Source organism: Oncorhynchus mykiss, chromosome 26 (genome assembly GCF_013265735.2).
Source record: "Oncorhynchus mykiss isolate Arlee chromosome 26, USDA_OmykA_1.1, whole genome shotgun sequence".
Classification (NCBI taxonomy): domain Eukaryota; kingdom Metazoa; phylum Chordata; class Actinopteri; order Salmoniformes; family Salmonidae; genus Oncorhynchus; species Oncorhynchus mykiss.
In genome coordinates this window covers 11,128,413-11,147,253 of record NC_048590.1, presented here as the reverse complement: position 1 = coordinate 11,147,253, position 18,841 = coordinate 11,128,413, and the positions used below count along the sequence as shown (strand labels likewise).

General features: G+C 42.4%; 1 protein-coding gene across 3 annotated transcripts in view; it reads right to left on the bottom strand.

Annotated features, from left to right (window-relative positions):
• daam2 (dishevelled associated activator of morphogenesis 2) overlaps positions 1-18,841 on the bottom strand; it is a 226,716-nt gene that overhangs the window by 94,461 nt on the left and 113,414 nt on the right. For all 3 annotated transcript variants that reach the window (XM_036963291.1, XM_036963290.1, XM_036963289.1), the window contains exon 3: positions 12,884-12,973. In XM_036963291.1, coding sequence (XP_036819186.1) covers positions 12,884-12,973 — 90 coding nt within the window. The remainder of the gene's footprint in view (positions 1-12,883; positions 12,974-18,841) is intronic.

The window sequence follows — 18,841 nt, the reverse complement described above, 5'->3', positions numbered from 1 at the left end:
TGTGAATGTTGTGAATTATTTTAATGAAAGACCAAAACGACAAACAATAAAGACATTTTTTAAAGTCTGTTTTGCTCATATTTACCAAGGGTGCCAATATTAGTGGATGGAACTGTATAAGAAAGATCAAGAAACACACACACACACACACACACACACACACATACAGTGGGGCAAAAAAGTATTTAGTCAGCCACCAATTGTGCAAATTCTCCCACTTAAAAAGATGAGAGGCCTGTAATTTTCATCATAGGTGCACTTAAAATATGACAGACAAAATGAGAAGAAAAAAAATCCAGAAATCACATTGTAGGATTTTTTATGAATTTATTTGCAAATTATGGTGAAAAATAAGTATTTGGTCAATAACAAACGTTTATCTCAATACTTTGTTATATACCCTTTGTTGGCAATGACAGAGGTCAAACGTTTTCTGTAAGTCTTCACAAGGTTTTCACACACTGTTGCTGGTATTTTGGCCCATTCCTCCATGCAGATCTCCTCTAGAGCAGTGATGTTTTGGGGCTGTTGCTGGGCAACACACACTTTCAACTCCCTCCAAATATTTTCTATGGGGTTGAGATCTGGAGACTGGCTAGGCCACTCCAGGACCTTGAAATGCTTCTTACGAAGCCACTCCTTCGTTGCCCGGGCGGTGTGTTTGGGATCATTGTCATGCTGAAAGACCCAGCCACGTTTCATCTTCAATGCCCTTGCTGATGGAAGGAGGTTTTCACTCAAAATCTCACGATACATGGCCCCATTCATTCTTTCCTTTACACGGATCAGTCGTCCTGGTCCCTTTGCAGAAAAACAGCCCCAAAGCATGATGTTTCCACCCCCATGCTTCACAGTAGGTATGGTGTTCTTTGGATGCAACTCAGCATTCTTTGTCCTCCAAACACGACGAGTTGAGTTTTTACCAAAAAGTTATATTTTGGTTTCATCTGACCATATGACATTCTCCCAATCTTCTTGTGGATCATCCAAATGCTCTCTAGCAAACTTCAGACGGGCCTGGACATGTACTGGCTTAAGCAGGGGGACACGTCTGGCACTGCAGGATTTGAGTCCCTGGCGGCGTAGTGTTACTGATGGTAGGCTTTGTTACTTTGGTCCCAGCTCTCTGCAGGTCATTCACTAGGTCCCCCCGTGTGGTTCTGGGATTTTTGCTCACCGTTCTTGTGATCATTTTGACCCCACGGGGTGAGATCTTGCGTGGAGCCCCAGATCGAGGGAGATTATCAGTGGTCTTGTATGTCTTCCATTTCCTAATAATTGCTCCCACAGTTGATTTATTCAAACCTTGAGCTCTCTCCTACCCAAACAACTTAGTCTTGACATAGAACAGATACTGCAACCCCGCCACAGTATTATACAAAAATAACATTCTGATGAGAAGTAACTTACAAACATATGATGAATATAAAACATCTTACCTATGTTACCAACCAATTCCGATTATTCCCCAACAAGTGGGAGAACGTGCACAATTGGTGGCTGACTAAATACTTTTTTGCCCCACTCTATATACTATATTGTTTTACATATATTTAACCCCTTATTCTTTACACTAAACAGTTTCCATATATTTTTTCAACTGGTACTGGGGGACCGTCAGACAAGTCTTGTGAAGCCTGTGGGCGCCCTAGAGCAAATGAGAGTCTCACCTTTACACAGAGGGGTCATATTAGTTTGTATCCCAAACTGTTTGGACGCTACAGACATAAGTTGGCAGACTGCATCCAATGCAAAAAACACATCTCTTGCTTAAACTACCATACCATCGCTTTATCAATTTCTCTGTGTGTGGTATTGTAGTATTCTATTAAACTACCATACCGTCGCTTTATCAATTTATCTGTGTGTGGTATGGTAGTACTCTATTAAACTAACATACCATCACTTAATCAACACGCAAACACCAGTCAACAAGTTGAAGGAAATGTGAAATATGTAAATATGCATGTTAATTTTTCCACCAATAAAACGATGTAAAAAAATAAATCAGTCAAGTTCCTTTCACTGTTCAATCAACACCATATTCAAGTTCTAAACAGTTATAGAAACAGCTGTAGAAAACTTGGAATATGGTACTTATACATGTTTTACTGTGCTCCCTTCAAGGTGTGTTGTCAATTTGATTTCTGTGTTATCTAAATCAAATCAATCAAGGAATCTCAAACACAGCTTCATATTTTAACCAAGACATAAGACATATCATGGCCAAGACATAAGGTTCGCTCTAAAAGGAATTCTGAAATGCATTAGGAGTTTCTTGGGTTTGTCTCAGTCTTAAACTCATTCTTACTTCAGTAAATGGGGAATAAAATCAACATTGGAAGACCACTGTGTTGGTTGGCCTCTGCCAACTTCATTATCTTCCCAATCACGACCCCATTACACATGCACACGCAAGCACACACACACGCACGCACGCGTTTCCAAGATTGTAGGGAGCCCATTTCAATTCCATGTCTTCTGAAGCGCCAAAATCCTGGTTTTGGCCCTAACTCACTCCAACTCGCTCATTCACTGATTTCTGTAGCCAGGCAAGCTGTTAGTTCTGGAACGGGGATGTCGACCCCTGGCTACCTCTACAACAGCCTAAAGTGTTTCGCCCATTCCCTGGTTAATGGAGGGCTAGTTGGTTCCTTTAACTGGGCTCCCAAGCCTTCAGTGAGATGCTAGGGCTTTCTGCCTGAATCCCTTGGACTCTAATGGAGAAGCTGTCCAAAGCTGTGACAGCCGTGAGTGAAGTCACCACTACAGAGAACAACACCATCCACAAAGATCACTGGCTTCATTGATAAGTGCATTGACGACAACGTCCCCACAGTGACTGAACGTGCAAACCCCAACCAGAAGCCATGGATTACAGGCAACATACGCACTGAGCTAAAGGCTAGAGCTGACGCTTTCAATGACTGGGACACTAATCAGGACATAAGAAATTCCACTACGACCAACGAGCCCTCAAAAAGGCAAAGGGTAAACACAGGCCCTGTATATAGCCATGTTACTGTTATTTGTTATTCACTGTGTATTTATTTTTTGTGTCACTATTTACATTTTTTATTTTATATCTCTGCATTGTTGGAAAAGGACCCATAAATTAGCATTTCACTGTGGGTCAACACCGGTTCTTTATGGAAGCATGTGACAATTAAATGTTTTTTGTTCTGTTTAGGCAAATCAGACTATATAGTGCATTATAAGGGGAATAGGGTGTTATTTGTGACAACAAATATGGGTAGTGGGTAATAGGTAATAGGTTCAGACACAAACAAACCCTACACCCCACCACTGTTTTGGTAAACAGCTGAGGGGTGAGGTTGGAGAAATGTAACCACTCAAATTCATAGACAGCGCTATGGATGCATGGTCTGAGGTCAAAATTATATATAATATTGAGGTTACTCTAATTATATAAACATTACACTGAACAAAAATATACACGCAACATGCAACAATTTCAAAGATTTTACTGAGTTACAGTTTATAAGGAAATCAGTCAATTTAAATAAATTAATTGGATTAATTGTTACATGACTGGGAATGCAGATACAGTATGCAACTGTTGGTCACAGATACCTTAAAAAAACGTAGGGGCGTGGATCAGAAAACCAGTCAGTGTCTGGTGTGACCACTATTTGCCTCATGCAGCATGACCCATCTCCTTCGCATAGAATTGATCAGGCTGTTGAATACCTATGTAAGAATGCTTTTCATTAACTATAGCTCAGCATTCACCACCATAGTACCCTCCAAGCTCATCATTAAGCTGAAGGCCTTGGGTCTGAACCCCGCCCTGTGCAACTGGATCCTGGATGTCCCCAGGTGGTGAAGTTAGGAAATATCACCTCCACTCTGCTGATCCTCAACACTGGGGCCCCACAAGGGTGTGTGCTCAGCCCCCTCTTGTACTCCCTTGTTCACACGACTGTGTGGCCAAGCATGCCTCCAACTCAATCATCAAGTTTGCAGACGACGCAACAGTAGTAGGCTTGATTACCAACGATGACGAGACAGCCTACAGGGAGGAGGTGAGGGCTCTGGCAGGATGGTGCCAGGAAAATAACCTCCCACACAATGTCAACAAAACAAAGGAGATGATTGTGGACTTCAAGAAACAGCAGAGGGTGTAGCCCCCATCTATATCGGCAGGACCGCAGTGGAGAAGGGTGAAAGCTTCAAGTTCCTTGGCGTACACATCACAGACAAACTGAAATGGACAACCCACACAGACAGTGTGTTGGAGAAGGCACAACAGAGCCTCTTCAACCTCAGGAGGCTGAAGAAATGTGGCTTGTCACCTAAAACCCTCACAAACGTTTACAGATCTACAATTGAAAGCATCCTGTAGGGCTGTATCAATGCCTGATACGGCAACTGCACCGCCCGCAACCGCAGGGCTCTCCAGAGGGTGGTGTGGGAGGGTGGTTCAGCCCGCTATCACCCAGACGGCGAGGTCAGTACAGGTGCATCAAAGCTGGGACCGAGAGACTAAAAAACAGCTTCTACCTCAAAGCCATCAGACTGTTAAACAGCCATCACTAGCACATTAGAGGCTGCTACCTTTAGGCATAGACTAGAAGTCACTGGCCACTTTTAGGAGTGGAACACTAGTCACTTTAATCATGTTTACATATCTGGCATTACTCATCTCATATGTATATACTGTCTTCTATACTATTCTACAGTATCTTAGTCAATTAATAATGTTAACATATATTGCTTTACTCATCTCATATGTATATACTGTATTTTATACTATTCTACAGTTTTTTAGTCCGTTCCGCTCCATATGTATATAGTCTTAATTAATTCCTACTTAGATTTGTGTGTATATGTTGTGTAAGATATTACTTGTTAATGTCATGACGTTGGCCTCTGAGTATAGCAACTCCATCCCTCTTCGGCCCTTCCGAATAAAACCCCACTCGGGTTTTCGATCAGCAGACCATGTTTCTCTCAATCACGGGAGTACAAAGGTTGCAGACCATTGCTGAATCTTTTAACCATACCACGTGGTTAAACTCTTAGACTATCGATACCGACAGAATAAGAACAAGTCTTTGATACTAATTACTAGTCTGCAGCTAGGAATTCGGTATCATTGAACGCGAAGAACGACAACCGCCGAAACATACATTCTATTACGAATGTCACTTTGAACTACCCCCTCTAACCAAGACCGAGAGAGAGAGGAAGAGAGACGGACAATTCTACGAAAGACACTAACTTTTCACCAGCGATCAAGACGACACACTGAGCGTAAATATATATATTGATTGCAATTGTTCCCGAATGAGTGAGCGTTCATGTGTAAAGGATTAGCATTTTAATTGTTATAATTAACTCTGTAGTGACTTCTTAGTCGACCCCCCATTTCTCCTTTATTTAACAAGCCGCCATGCCGGTTCAGCCACTAGGGCATATTCCCCTATCATTTCATGTAACCACATTTACCATGTTTGTTTGTTTATGCATTTCTGTGAATTACTTAGATAGTAATAAATAAATTATTTAAGATGTGGGGCGGCAGGGTAGCCTAGTGGTTAGAGTGTTGGACTAGCAACCAGAAGGTTGCAAGTTCAAACCCCCGAGATGACAAGGTACAAATCTGTCTTTCTGCCTCAACAGGCAGTTCAGTAATAAAAAAAGTATGGATGACTCATAGTGAAGACTGGGTTCGTGCAGATAACCAACAATTTATGACATTTGGAATGAGACTAACGTGAGGTAAATAAATCATCATAAGACTATTGATCAGATATGAAAATATTTATATTGGGAAATTATAACTTTGTAATCTGAATACTTTCCTTGGTGCTCCGATTTCCTAGTTAATTACAGTTAAATGATTATTCAGTTTAATCGCGTAATACTAATTACTGGAATCTTTCAATTTAATGATAGTAAAGACACAACATTCGATATTAGTGCACTGTCAGAGCTAGAAGCACAAGCATTACGCTACACTCGCATTAACATCTGCTAATCACGTGTACGTGACCAATACAATTTGATTTGATTGGAGCCTTTCCCTATCTAAAGCAGGTTTAATATATAGGGATTGTCCATAAGTTAAACATCCTGTCAGTTGGGGTCAGTGCCGTTTAAGGTGAGGGAGGATGATCATTTTTTATTATTTTATTTATTTCCATTACATCATATGTGATGACTGTCATTCATATTCCATTCACCCGGTTCAATGTAACAGCGATAGGTTTAGCCTACTACATCATTCTCAAATGTTCCCTATAGCCATCATGAGGTTGCTACAACCTAGCCTATGAATTAAAGTTTACAATGTAGGTCCACACAGGTCAAGAGACACATTTGAGGCGACAGACTGACATTCAAAACTGCCTTGAACACTCTTGCCTTCATACAGCTGATATAGCCCTCAAACTCAACTCTGGACCTCGAAGAAAGTTGCACTGCAGCCTCCGGCACACATGTATACGGTGTCGACATAGTTTAGAATCCGGGCTACCAAACCTCTCTCGCTCTTTCCCCACTGTCATCCTCTCTCTATCGGTTCAATAAAGTCCAAAAATACTTACAAAATATACAGATATTTTAATTTCAAGATCCTAAAACACACTGCACTGCAGTTTTATAGATACATTTCTAAAGTGGATTTGAGATACTCTGAGAACTCTTATTGGCATTCCAAATGTTATCATACAGGCAAAACAACAACAGCGACAACAGCAGCTGCTGGTTTTGCCCAAGTAACAAGAGGGCCACTGTTTCTAGAGACTGAGGGAAGGAAAGTTTCCCTAATCCGTGCTATGGCTCTGAGGTACTTCCCATTAAAATCACTGTCATCTCGACCAAACAATGGCTGCTTTGTGTGTGTGTGCGTGCATTCATGCGTGCCTGCATATGTTTGAATGTCTCCGTGTGTGTGTGTGTGTGTGTGTGTGTGTGGACATCGTCCTACATTCTAAGCAGTCGGTGGTGCTGTTCTTCTCCCCATTTCCCTATACTCCATTACCCCTGGCTGCCTATGAATGAGAGGTGTGTTTGGTGTGTAAACCTTGTTTTTGTTGTGACTTGTTCCTTGGTCCTGGCCTATATTTTCCTGGCTCTGCGACCGGCTGTTTTAGTACGGGAGACTCACAAAGTGTATGATATACCGTATGTGACTCACCATTTGGATTCGGTCTTATGTAGCAAAATGTGAAATGGTGTTTTTTTTACATTGGATAAAAGTAGAGACTCAGAGCTACAAGATGGTTCATCATACACTATTTGAGGAACAATAGGAAAGTAATTCTGCTTTGAAAGTTAATCAACTTGTAAACTCACTTTTGAGAAAATCAACTTGCATGTTTTGGTATTGAAGAGCACTTCTTTGTCACCCATTCAGCATCGTTCACACACTCTTAAGCTTTAGCCCCAATCATCTCGTTTCGCTCTCGCAGCGTACACTTGACGCTCTGGCCGATGATTTGTTTACCTATGGATAACATGAAAACAGCCTAACCAGCTCTGCTGGCAACAATTTCATTACTCTTTTTTGCAAATGTTTACTGACACTGGCCATATTCAACGGGTGTTGTACACGCGTCACATAGCATTAGCTAACGAGCAAACCAGCTAACGTTAGCTAGTTAAACAACAATGAACAAAGTGCCAACAATGCCACAGTGCTGGGAGCTAACCAACCAGGTGCAATGTAAGCTAATAATGTCAGCTAGGGAGCCAGCCAGCTAACGTTAGCTAGCTAGCATGATGGACATGTCCCCCTCCCTGTCAGGAATGCCATACCACCAGTGTTTGAAGATGGTTTGAAGATGTAATCCAGAGACAAGTGTTTTCTCCTCTCTTTAGCTATCATACTCTAATTTCACTGATTTCAAAACTTGATCCTCCAGAAAGTGGACAGCAACACTTATGCAACTCCACTACATAATACATTTTTTTTAAATCCGCGGTCGACAGGATTACCAACACAGACTGATGAGCTCAAATACACCGAAGCCTTCAATATGGAAGACCAATCCGAACTACTAACTCGGCATGTCCAGCCCACTCATTATCTCAGCCTATCATGGCTAGAGGGAAGGTTGCTAATTTTTCTGTGGCTGAACCAACAAGGCTCGTAATTTAACAATTCTATTCGTATTTACAGATGGCATACAAGTTTTTTTATTAAGGAACATGAAAGTTCACATGTTCGAGAAGGCATTTCTGCCAAAAAACGCATTTTGATAAAAAAATATTGTTTCTGTTCAAACGGCTCTCCTGTGAAGTCCTGACTTGCGATATACGCCTAGTTTCCTGAATCGGGTCAAATGTTGTAGGTCTGAGTCTCTACTCTACTCTATCCAATGTAAAAAACACAATTTCAAATTTTACTACATAAGACCGAATCTAGGTGGTGAGTCACCTTTAAAAATGTTATTTAAGTCACCAACTGTTAGGCAATTGGCAATATCAGCTAACAATTTTTTGATTGGTAGTTAGTCTAGACAGCATACTAAACTTGTAGTAATCATGGTGGAACCAAATAGTGTCCCCCTGCCAAAAAGTGTCCCTGATTACTTAATGAACCAAAGCGTCCATTGCTATGCTGGTTGCTTGGCTCTATTTTACCTCGTAGCGGTCGTGAAGGAAAGAGGACGCAGGTAGTTCTAGTTCCATTTCACCGCATAAACGCACGCTCAGTCTGCGCAAAATTATTACCTCAGAATTGCTCCCCAAGAACGCTGTTTTTGACGGTGACAACCTGCTGACTATGTGCTGCTTCAGAGGACCGGAAAGACTGGAAAGAGAACACGCTTTCTTTACCATATATTTGTCTTTATATAAGAAAATACTGTTAAATAGGAATAAATAATGTAAGTTGTTTTTAGATTTACATTGCTAGCTACTGTACTTATTGACCTCAGCCTGCCTAGTCAGCTAGCCAGCTACAGTAACTTCTATTAGATAACTGGAAGGCTTTAGCTATGTACAACTATTTTTCAACAACCATTTTCAATTTAGCTAGTTGGTCATCTACATGTTGCTAGCTGTGCATATAGTTCAGTGGAGGCTGCTGAGGGGAGGATTGCTCATAATAATATCTGGAATAGAGTAAATGCAATGGTATCAAACACGTGGTTTCCATTTGGTTGATACCATTCAATTGACTCCATTCCAGCCATTATTATGAGCCGTCCTCCCCTCAGTAGCTTCCACTGATATAATTACAGTTGAAGTCGGAAGTTTACATAGATTAAGGTTGGAGTCATTAAAACTAATTTTTCAACCACTCCACACATGCAAAAGGTGCAAATCAATCCCAGAACAACAGCAAATGACCTTGTGAAGATGCTGGAGAAAACAGGTACAAAAGTATCTATATCCACAGTAAAACCAGTCCTATATCGACATAACCTGAAAGGTACCTCAGCAAGGAATAAGCCACTGCTCCAAAACCGCCATAAAAAGCCAGACTACTGTTTACAAATGCACATGGAGACAAAGATCGTACTTTTTGGAGAAATGTCCTCTGGTCTGATGAAACAAAAATAGAACTGTTTGGCCATATGTTTGGAGGAAAAAAGGGGAGGCTACAAGCCAAAGAGCACCATCCCAACAGTGAAGCACAGCATCATGTTGTGGGGGTGCTTTGCTGCAGGAGGGGCTGGTGCACTTCACAAAATAATGGCATCACGAGGAAGGAAAATTACGTGGATATATTGAAGCAACATCTCAAGACATCAGTCAGGAAGTTAAAGCTTGGTCGCAAATGGATCTTCCAAATGGTCAATGACCCCAAGCATACTTCCAAAGTTGTGGCAAAATGGCTTAAGGACAACAAAAGCTATTGGAGTGGCCATCACAAAGCCCTGACCTCAATCCTGTAGAATTTTTTGGGCAGAACTGAAAAAGCGTGTGCGAGCAAGGAAGCCTACAAACCTGACTCAGTTACACCAGCTCTGTCAAGAGGAATGGGCAAAAATTCACCCAACTTATTGTGGGAAGCTTCTGGAAGGCTACCTGAAACGTTTGACACAAGTTAAACAATTAAAAAGGCAATGCTACCAAATACTAAGTTAGTGTACGTAAACTTCTGACCCACCTGAAATAAATCCCTCTCCACTATTATTCTGACATTTCACAATCTTAAAATAAAGTGGTGATCCTAACTGACCTAAGACAGGGAATTTTTACTCTGATTAAATGTCAGGAATTGTGAAATACTGAGTTTAAATGTATTTGGCGAAGGTGTATGTAAACTTCCGACGTCAACTGTATATGTCTGTCATATTGAGGTGTCTAGCTATAAGTTAAACCTGATCAATCAAATGGATAAGAGTAAGCAACTATGGTAATTCCAAATTCCCTTAACTAGGTGTCTTGCTAGACAGACAAAGAGGGGGAGGAAGAAAGTGAAAAAGAAAGAATGAAAGTGAGAAAGGGAGAGGTGGGAAGAGAGTGGAAAAGAGTAGAAGACAGACAAAGAGAGATGGAGAGAGAGAAACAAGATGGAGAGAGAGAGAGAGAAAGAGAGATTAAGACAGCGGTGCAAATGTACTTAGACTCGATTGTTTCAACAACTGTTATCTTCCAACTTGTTTGGCAATCATACACAGGAGGGTGATTTTTACGGTGGAGAAGGAGGCCATGCTGGCCATTTCGGAGTGAAACGTATGATTTCCAAAATTAACCTACGCTTCTTCTGATGTGGAATTGTCAAGGAGGTGGACAGCTGGGCAAGTGAAATAACCTTTTGTTTATCAATCACATTCTATTATATCTGAAATGATTATGATTTCAATGAATGTCATATCAGAGAGCACACAATGTTTAAATGTGTTACTTTTTGCTTAAAGGTCATTCTAGCCTGCCAGAAGTTTGAGAGGGCGAAGACTGTGGCGCCGGAGATCAAGCCTATCAAATTTGTTTCACCATAGCACATGTTCCGGGAGTACATATCGCCCATATCGCCCATTACCGTAAAGTGTAACCTGTGTGTTTGCTTGTTTACGTCTCTGTCTCCTACCCTGTTCCCTTTAACTCTGCTCCTGTTCTCCAGGATCTAGGAATTCTGCCCAACATCCAGACGTGGATCCACCTGATGTCCTCCATTACCAAGCACGCTCCAACGTTTCATTACATCATCTACAGCTACTCTTATTGTCATGTTGTCATTATCTGCTCAGAAAGTTTTTTTGCTCTATCATACTGGGCACATAATATGTGAGATACACAGATGAACGATAAACACTAGCACTGCAAACACTCAGAACAAATAGAGCAGCAGTGCCTGGACTTTGCAGTCTCCCTCTTCAAGTCCCCCTTCCGAGACTGTCTACATGTTGAGAACAAGTGACAGGCAGAACCTCCCACCCACACAGCAACCACCTCCTCTATATTCCACACACAAGAATTTAGTATTTTAGTCTGATTGTCATGTGAGTGTAAAAAAATTGAGGGGTGAAAATAAATGAATGACACTGTACCAAAAACAATCAAAGTTTAAATATTAAAATCTTAAATAGTGCCAGGTTGGTTTTCACAGCTGTTTCACAGGTATCCTTTGACTGTATTTATTTGTTCCACATTAATCATTGTTGTATCCTGGGACCTACAATATATACATATATATATATTCAACCACAAGGGTGTACTAATTGTCTATGTGAGATAGAACAAAAATGTATCACAATAGAGGACTACTGAAATATTATTTCAGTGTAGATAAGGGACGGGCAGGTTAAAATAAAACATGACAGCCAGACAAGCCAGTTTATGAATCAAACAGATTTGCATATGAATGGAGTGGATGTTTGCTGTAAATGGCTAATGTGTCAAGCAGATTACATATTTTCTTTGCCATTTCCGAAAAGTATCAGCGTGTAAGACATGGATTTCATGTTGTAATGTTCACAAGGTACCCAAACATAGTTAGAAGTAATGTTTTCATTTTACTAGCTAAACAAAACTTAAACAGCAAAATTGTCGTGGAAATCAGCCTTGTTTGCATAGCGATGATGAAGAGAATGTCATTTAGGCTGTAATGTTCTCCAAAATTCTAATCATTAGGTCAACACACCGTTGATATAGCAACGGACGCTAGTAGTTCATGGAATCCCATTGTGATGCAGAGGAGGACCCTTTTTGGCCGGGGGATATTACTTGGGATGGCAGGCCCCCATTGATTTTGTTAGTCATTCTCACTCAGATATCATATTAACATGGCATTAGTCATGACAAAATGTGTCAAATTGCAGAAAATTTGCTTTAAAACTGCAAAAATGTCTCTCCACCCCATAGCAGAACTTGTAGAATTGTAATACATTAGCTGTACAACTGCAATGTTTTGCTTAGGGCCCCCAAAAGACTAGAGACGGCCCTGCAAACACAGGGGCATTTGTGCATGGTCAAAAAAAGCATGTGCTTTGCCAAAAATGATTCTCCCCAAAAGGACTTTGGGAAGTTCATGTCCATGTCCCAAATGGCGCCAGAGACAAGGCTTTTTTCAAAAGTAGTGCACTACATAGGGGATAGTGTGCCATTTGGAAACCACACCCTGTGTATTTATTTCATTTGCTGTTGAGCAAGGGGTCCAAGCACACTTTTTTCTATCAAGAATGTAGTTTCCTCACAGAGACCCGACCACAGAGTAAGCCAGTGCTGTTATGGTACGAGAAAGGAAGGACATTATGTCAAGAGAAAGGGGTGAAAGGGAGGTCTAACCAAAACGTTCCCCCTTTCAGACTGTATGTTGACAATCTGAAGCTGCACGAGGGAACAGTCTGTTCAAGAGATGAGGTTGGATATAGTGTGTGTGTGTGTGTGTGTTCAACTAAGGGCAATGGGATAAATATTGTCGATTCTAAATAATGTTCTGTGTGAGTGTGTCAGAAATCACCTTCTTCTTGCTGCAGTAGATCTGCCATTTCTTCTCGGCAGGTAGAGCAAACATTGCCTCCCTGTTCTTGTCTGTCAGGTCCAATTCATCCTGTGACAACAGAAAAAAGGCAATGAATCAATCAGTCAGTCAGTCACAATCAATCCATCAATTAGTCAATCAAGGAATTAAGTAATCAGTTATAGGATTATCTCATTTATTGTTTTGAGGCTTCATAATATGTCAAGGATGCTCATGAATAGTATTGTTTTATTACTCTAATTACCCAGATAATTGCCTATAATTTCACACATATAGTATAATAACAGATGAAATAAATGAAGCAAAGTGTTATGGGTGAGAAAGGGGGAAGAATGAGTGAGTTTGTATTTGTATTTTGTATTTATTATGGATCCCCATTAGCTGCTGCCAAAGCAGCAGCTACTCTTCCTGGGGTCCAGCAAAATTAAGGCAGTTTATACAATTTTAAAACATTACAATACATTCAAAGATTTCACAACACACTGTGTGCCCTCAGGTCCCTACTCCACCACTACCACATATCTACATTACTAAATTAATGTGTATGTATACTGTGTGTGTGTGTGTGCGTGCGTGCAAATGTTTGTCGCTTCACAGTCCCCGCTGTTCCATGAGGTGTTTTTTTAACCTGTTTTTAAATCTAATTTTACTGCTTGCATCAGGAACTTGATGTGGAATAGAGTTCCATGTAGTCATGGCTCTATGTAGGACTGTGTGCCTCCCATAGTCTGTTCTGGACTTAGGGACTGTGAAGAGACATCTTGTCACATGTCTTGTGGGGTATGCATGGGTGTCCGAGCTGTGTGCCAGTAGTTTAGACAGACAGCTCGGTGCATTCAACATGTCAATACCTCTCATAAATAAGTAGTGATGAAGTCAATCTCTCGTCCACTTTCAACCAGGAGAGATTGACATGCATATTATTAATGTTTGCTCTCTGTGTACATCCAAGGGCCAGCAGTGCTGCCCCGATCTTTTTTGTGGCACCTGACCACACGACTGAACAGTAGTCAAAACTAGGGCCTGTAGGACCTGCCTTGTTGATAGTCTTGTTAAGAAGGCAGAGTAGGGCCTCCCGGGTGGCGCAGGGGTTAAGGGCGCTGTACTGCAGCGCCAGCTGTGCCATCAGAGTCCCTGGGTTCGCGCCCAGGCTCTGTCGTAACCGGCCGCGACCGGGAGGTCCGTGGGGCGACGCACAATTGGCCTAGCGTCGTCCGGGTTAGGGAGGGATTGGTCGGTAGGGATCTCCTTGTCTCATTGCGCACCAGCGACTCCTGTGGCGGGCCGGGCGCAGTGCGCGCTAGCCAAGGTTGCCAGGTGCACGGTGTAGCCTCCGACACATTGGTGCGGCTGGCTTCCGGGTTGGATGCGCGCTGTGTTAAGAAGCAGTACGGCTGGTTGGGTTGTGTATCGGAGGACGCATGACATTCATCCTTCGTCTCTCCCGAGCTCGTACGGGAGTTGTAGCAAGATAGTAGCTACAACAATTGGATACCACGAAATTGGGGAGAAAAAAGGGTAAAATAAAAATAAAATTTAAAAAAAAGAAGGCAGAGTATCACTTTACCACAACACCTGCAATTACTTTATGCCTCGCTGTATGTCTCTCTCAAATGTCAATATGCCTTGTATACTGTTGTTCAGGTTAGGTATCATTGTTTTAGTTTACAATGGAGCCCCTAGTTCCACTCTTCATACCTCTGATACCTCCTTTGTCCCACCTCCCACACATGCGGTGACCTCACCCATTACAACCAGCATGTCCAGAGATACAACCTGTCTAATCATCACCCAGTGCCTGGGCTTACCGCCGCTGTACCCACACCCCACCATATTATGCCCTAAATATATTCTACCATGACCAGAAATCTGCTCCTTTTATTCTTTGTCCCCAACGCTCTAGGCAACCAATTTTGATAGCCTTTAGCCGGACACCCTCATCCTACTCCTCTGTTCCGCGGGTGATGTGCATGTCCCCAGGCACCCTCATTTGTTGACTTCTGTGATCAAAAAAGCCTTGGTTTCATGCATGTCAACATCAGAAGCCTCCTCCCTAAGTGTGTTTTACTCACTGCTTTAAACACACTCTGCCAACCCTGATGTCCTTGCCGTGTCTGAATCCTGGCTTAGGAAGGCCACCAAAAATTCTGAGATTTCCAAACCCAACTATAACATTTTCCGCCAAAGGGGGAGGAGTTGCAGTCTACTGAGAAGATAGCCTGCAAAGTAATGTCATACTTTCCAGGTCCATACCCAAACAGTTCAAACTTCTAATTAAAAAACTTAATCTCTCCAGAATTAAGTCTCTCACTATTGCTGCCTGCTACCGACCCCACTTCAGCTCCCAGCTGTGCCCCGGACACCATTTGTGAATTGATCGCTCCCCATCTAGCTTCAGAGTTTGTTCTGTTAGGTGACCTAAACTGGGATATGCTTAACACCTCGGCAGTCCTACAATCTAAGCTAGATACCCTCAATCTCACACAAATCATCAAGGAACCCACCAGGTACAACCCTAAATTTGTAAACAAGGGCACCCTCATAGACGTTATCCTGCCCAACTGGCCCTCCAAATACACCTCCGCTGTCTTCAATCAGGATCTCAGTGATCACTGCCTCATTGCCTGTATCTGCTACAGATCCGCAGTCAAACGACCACCCCTAATCGCTGTCAAACGCTCCCTAAAACACTTCTGCGAGCATCGACCTGGCCCGGGTATCCGGGAAGGATATTGACCTCATCCCGTTAGTTGAGGATGCCTGGTCATTCTTTATAAGTAACTTCCTCACCATCTTAGATAAGCATGCTCCGTTAAAAAAATGCAGAACTAAGAACAGATATGGTTGGTTCACTCCAGACCTAACTGCCTTCGACCAGCACAAAAACATCCAGTGGCGGACTGCAATAGCATTGAATAGTCCCCGTGATATGCAACTGTTCAGGGAAGTCAGGAACCAATACACGCTGTCAGTCAGGAAAGCAAAGGTCAGCTTTTTCAAGCAGAAATTTGCATCCTGTAGCTCTAACTCCAAAAAGTTCTGGGACAATGTAAAGTCCATGGAGAACAAGAGCACCTCCTCCCAGCTGCCCACTGCATTGAGGCTAGGTAACACGTTCACCACCGATAAATCCATGATAATCGAAAACTTCAACAAGAATTTCTCAACGGCTGGCCATGCCTTCCTCCTGGCTACGCCAACAGCTCCGCCCCCCGCAGCTGCTCGCCCAAGCCTCCCCAGCTTCTCCTTTACCCAAATCCAGATAGTAGATGCAAAACCTGGACCCATACAAATCAGCTGGGCCTGACAATCTGGACTCTCTATTTCTGAAACTATCCGCTGCCATAGTCGCAACCCCTATTACCAGCCTGTTCAACCTCTCTTTCATATCGTCTGAGATCCCCAAGGATTGGAAAGCTGCCGCGGTCATCCCCCTCTTCAAAGGGGGAGACACCCTGGACCCAAACTGTTACAGACGTATATCCATCCTGCCCTGCCTATCTAAGGTCTTCGAAAGCCAAGTCAACAAACAGATCACTGACCATCTCGAATCCCACCGTACCTTCTCCGCTGTGCAATCTGGTTTCCAAGCCGGTCACGGGTTGATAACCGCCATCGATAAAAGACAGTACTGTGCAGCCGTCTTCATCGACCAGGCCAAGGCTTTCGACTCTGTCAATCACCATATTCTTATCGGCAGACTCAGTAGCCTCGGTTTTTTTAATGACTGCCTTGCCTGGTTCACCAAGTACTTTGCAGACAGAGTTCAGTGTGTCAAATCGGAGGGCATGTTGTCCGGTCCTCTGGCAGTCTCTATGGGGGTGCCACAGGGTTCAATTATTGGGCCGACTCTTTTCTCTGTATATATCAATGATGTTGCTCTTGCTGTGGGCTGATCCATCTCTGCGCAGACGACACCATTCTGTATACTTCTGGCCCTTCCTTGGACACTGTGCTATCTAACCTCCAAACGAGCTTCAATGCCATACAACACTCCTTCCGTGGCCTCCAACTGCTCTTAAACGCTAGTAAAACCAAATGCATGCTTTTCAACCGTTCGCTGCCTGCACCCACACGCCCGACTAGCATCACCACCCTGGATGGTTCCGACCTAGAATATGTGGATCTATAAGTACCTAGGTGTCTGGCTAGACTGTAAACTCTCCTTCCAGACTCTTATCAAACATCTCCAATCTAGAGTTGGCTTTCTATTTCGCAACAAAGCCTCCTTCACTCACGCCGCTTACCCTAGTAAAACTGACTATCCTACCGATCCTCGACATCGGCGATGTCATCTACAAAATAGCTTCCAATACTCTACTCAGCAAACTGGATGCAGTTTATCACAGTGCAATCCATTTTGTTACTAAAGCACCTTATACCACCCACCACTGGGACCTGTATGCTCTAGTCGGCTGGCCCTCGCTACATATTCGTCGCCAGACCTACTGGCTCCAGGTCATCTACAAGTCCATGCTAGGTAAAGCTCCGCCTTATCTCAGTTCACTGGTCACGATGGCAACACCCACCCGTAGCACGAGCTCCAGCAGGTGCATCTCACTGATCATTCCTAAAGCCAACACCTAATTTGGCCGCCTTTCCTTCCAGTTCTCTGCTGCCTGTGACTGGAACAAATTGCAAAAATCGCTGAAGTTGGAGACTTTTATTTCCCTCACCAACTTTAAATATCTGCTATCTGAGCAGCTAACCGATCGCTGCAGCTGTACATAGTCCATCGGTAAATAGCCCACCCAATTGACCTACCTCATCCCCATACTGTTTTTATTTATTTACTTTTCTGCTCTTTTGCACACCAGTATCTCTACCTTGCACATGACCATCTGACCATTTATCACTCCAGTGTTAATCTTCTAAATTGTAATTATTCGCCTACCTCCTCATGCCTTTTGCACACAATGTATATAGACTTTTTTCTTTTTTTTCTACTGTGTTATTGACTTGTTTATTGTTTACACCATGTGTAACTGTGTTGTTGTCTGTTCACACTGCTATGCTTTATCTTGGCCAGGTCGCAGTTGTAAATGAGAACTTGTTCTCAACTAGCCTACCTGGTTAAATAAAGTTGAAATAAAAAATAAAACAAGATAGACTTCTCCCCATATTAGCTACTACTGCATCAATATGTTTTGACAGTGACAGTTTATAATCTAGTGTTACTCCAGGTAGTTTAGTCATCTCAACTTGCTCAATTTCCACATTATTTATTACAAGATTTAGTTGAGGTTTAGGGTTTAGTGAGGGTTTTGTTCCAAATACAAATAGTCTTAGAAATATTTACGGCAAACGTATTTCTTGCCACCCACTCTGAAACTAACTGCAGCTCTTTGTTGAGTGTTGCAGTCATTTCAGTCGCTGAAGTAGCTGACGTGTATAGTGTTGAGTCATCTGTATACATAGAAACTCTGGCTTTACTCAGTCAGTGGCATGTCATTAGAAAAATGTAAAAAAGCAAAGGGCCTAAACAGCTACCCTGGGGAATTCCTGATTCTAGCTGGATAATATTTGATAGGCTTGCATTAAAGAACACCCTCTATGTTCTGTTAGACAAGTAACTCTTTATCCACATTATAGCAAGTGTAAAGCCATAACACATACATTTTCACCAGCAGTAGACTATGATCAATAATGTCAAAAGCTGCACTGAAGTCTAACAAGACAGCCCTCACAATCATTTTATCATCAATTTCTCTTAGCCAGTCATCAGTCATTTGTGTAAGTTATGTGCTTGTTGAGTGTCCTTCCCTACAAGCATGCTGAAAGTCTGGTCAATTAGTTTACTGTAAAATAGCATTGTATCTGGTCAAAAGTTTACTAAGGGTTGGTAACAGGCGGATTGGTCGGCTATTTGAGCCAGTAAAGGGGGCTTTACTATTCTTGGGTAGTGGAATGACTTTAGCTTCCCTCCAGGCATGAGGG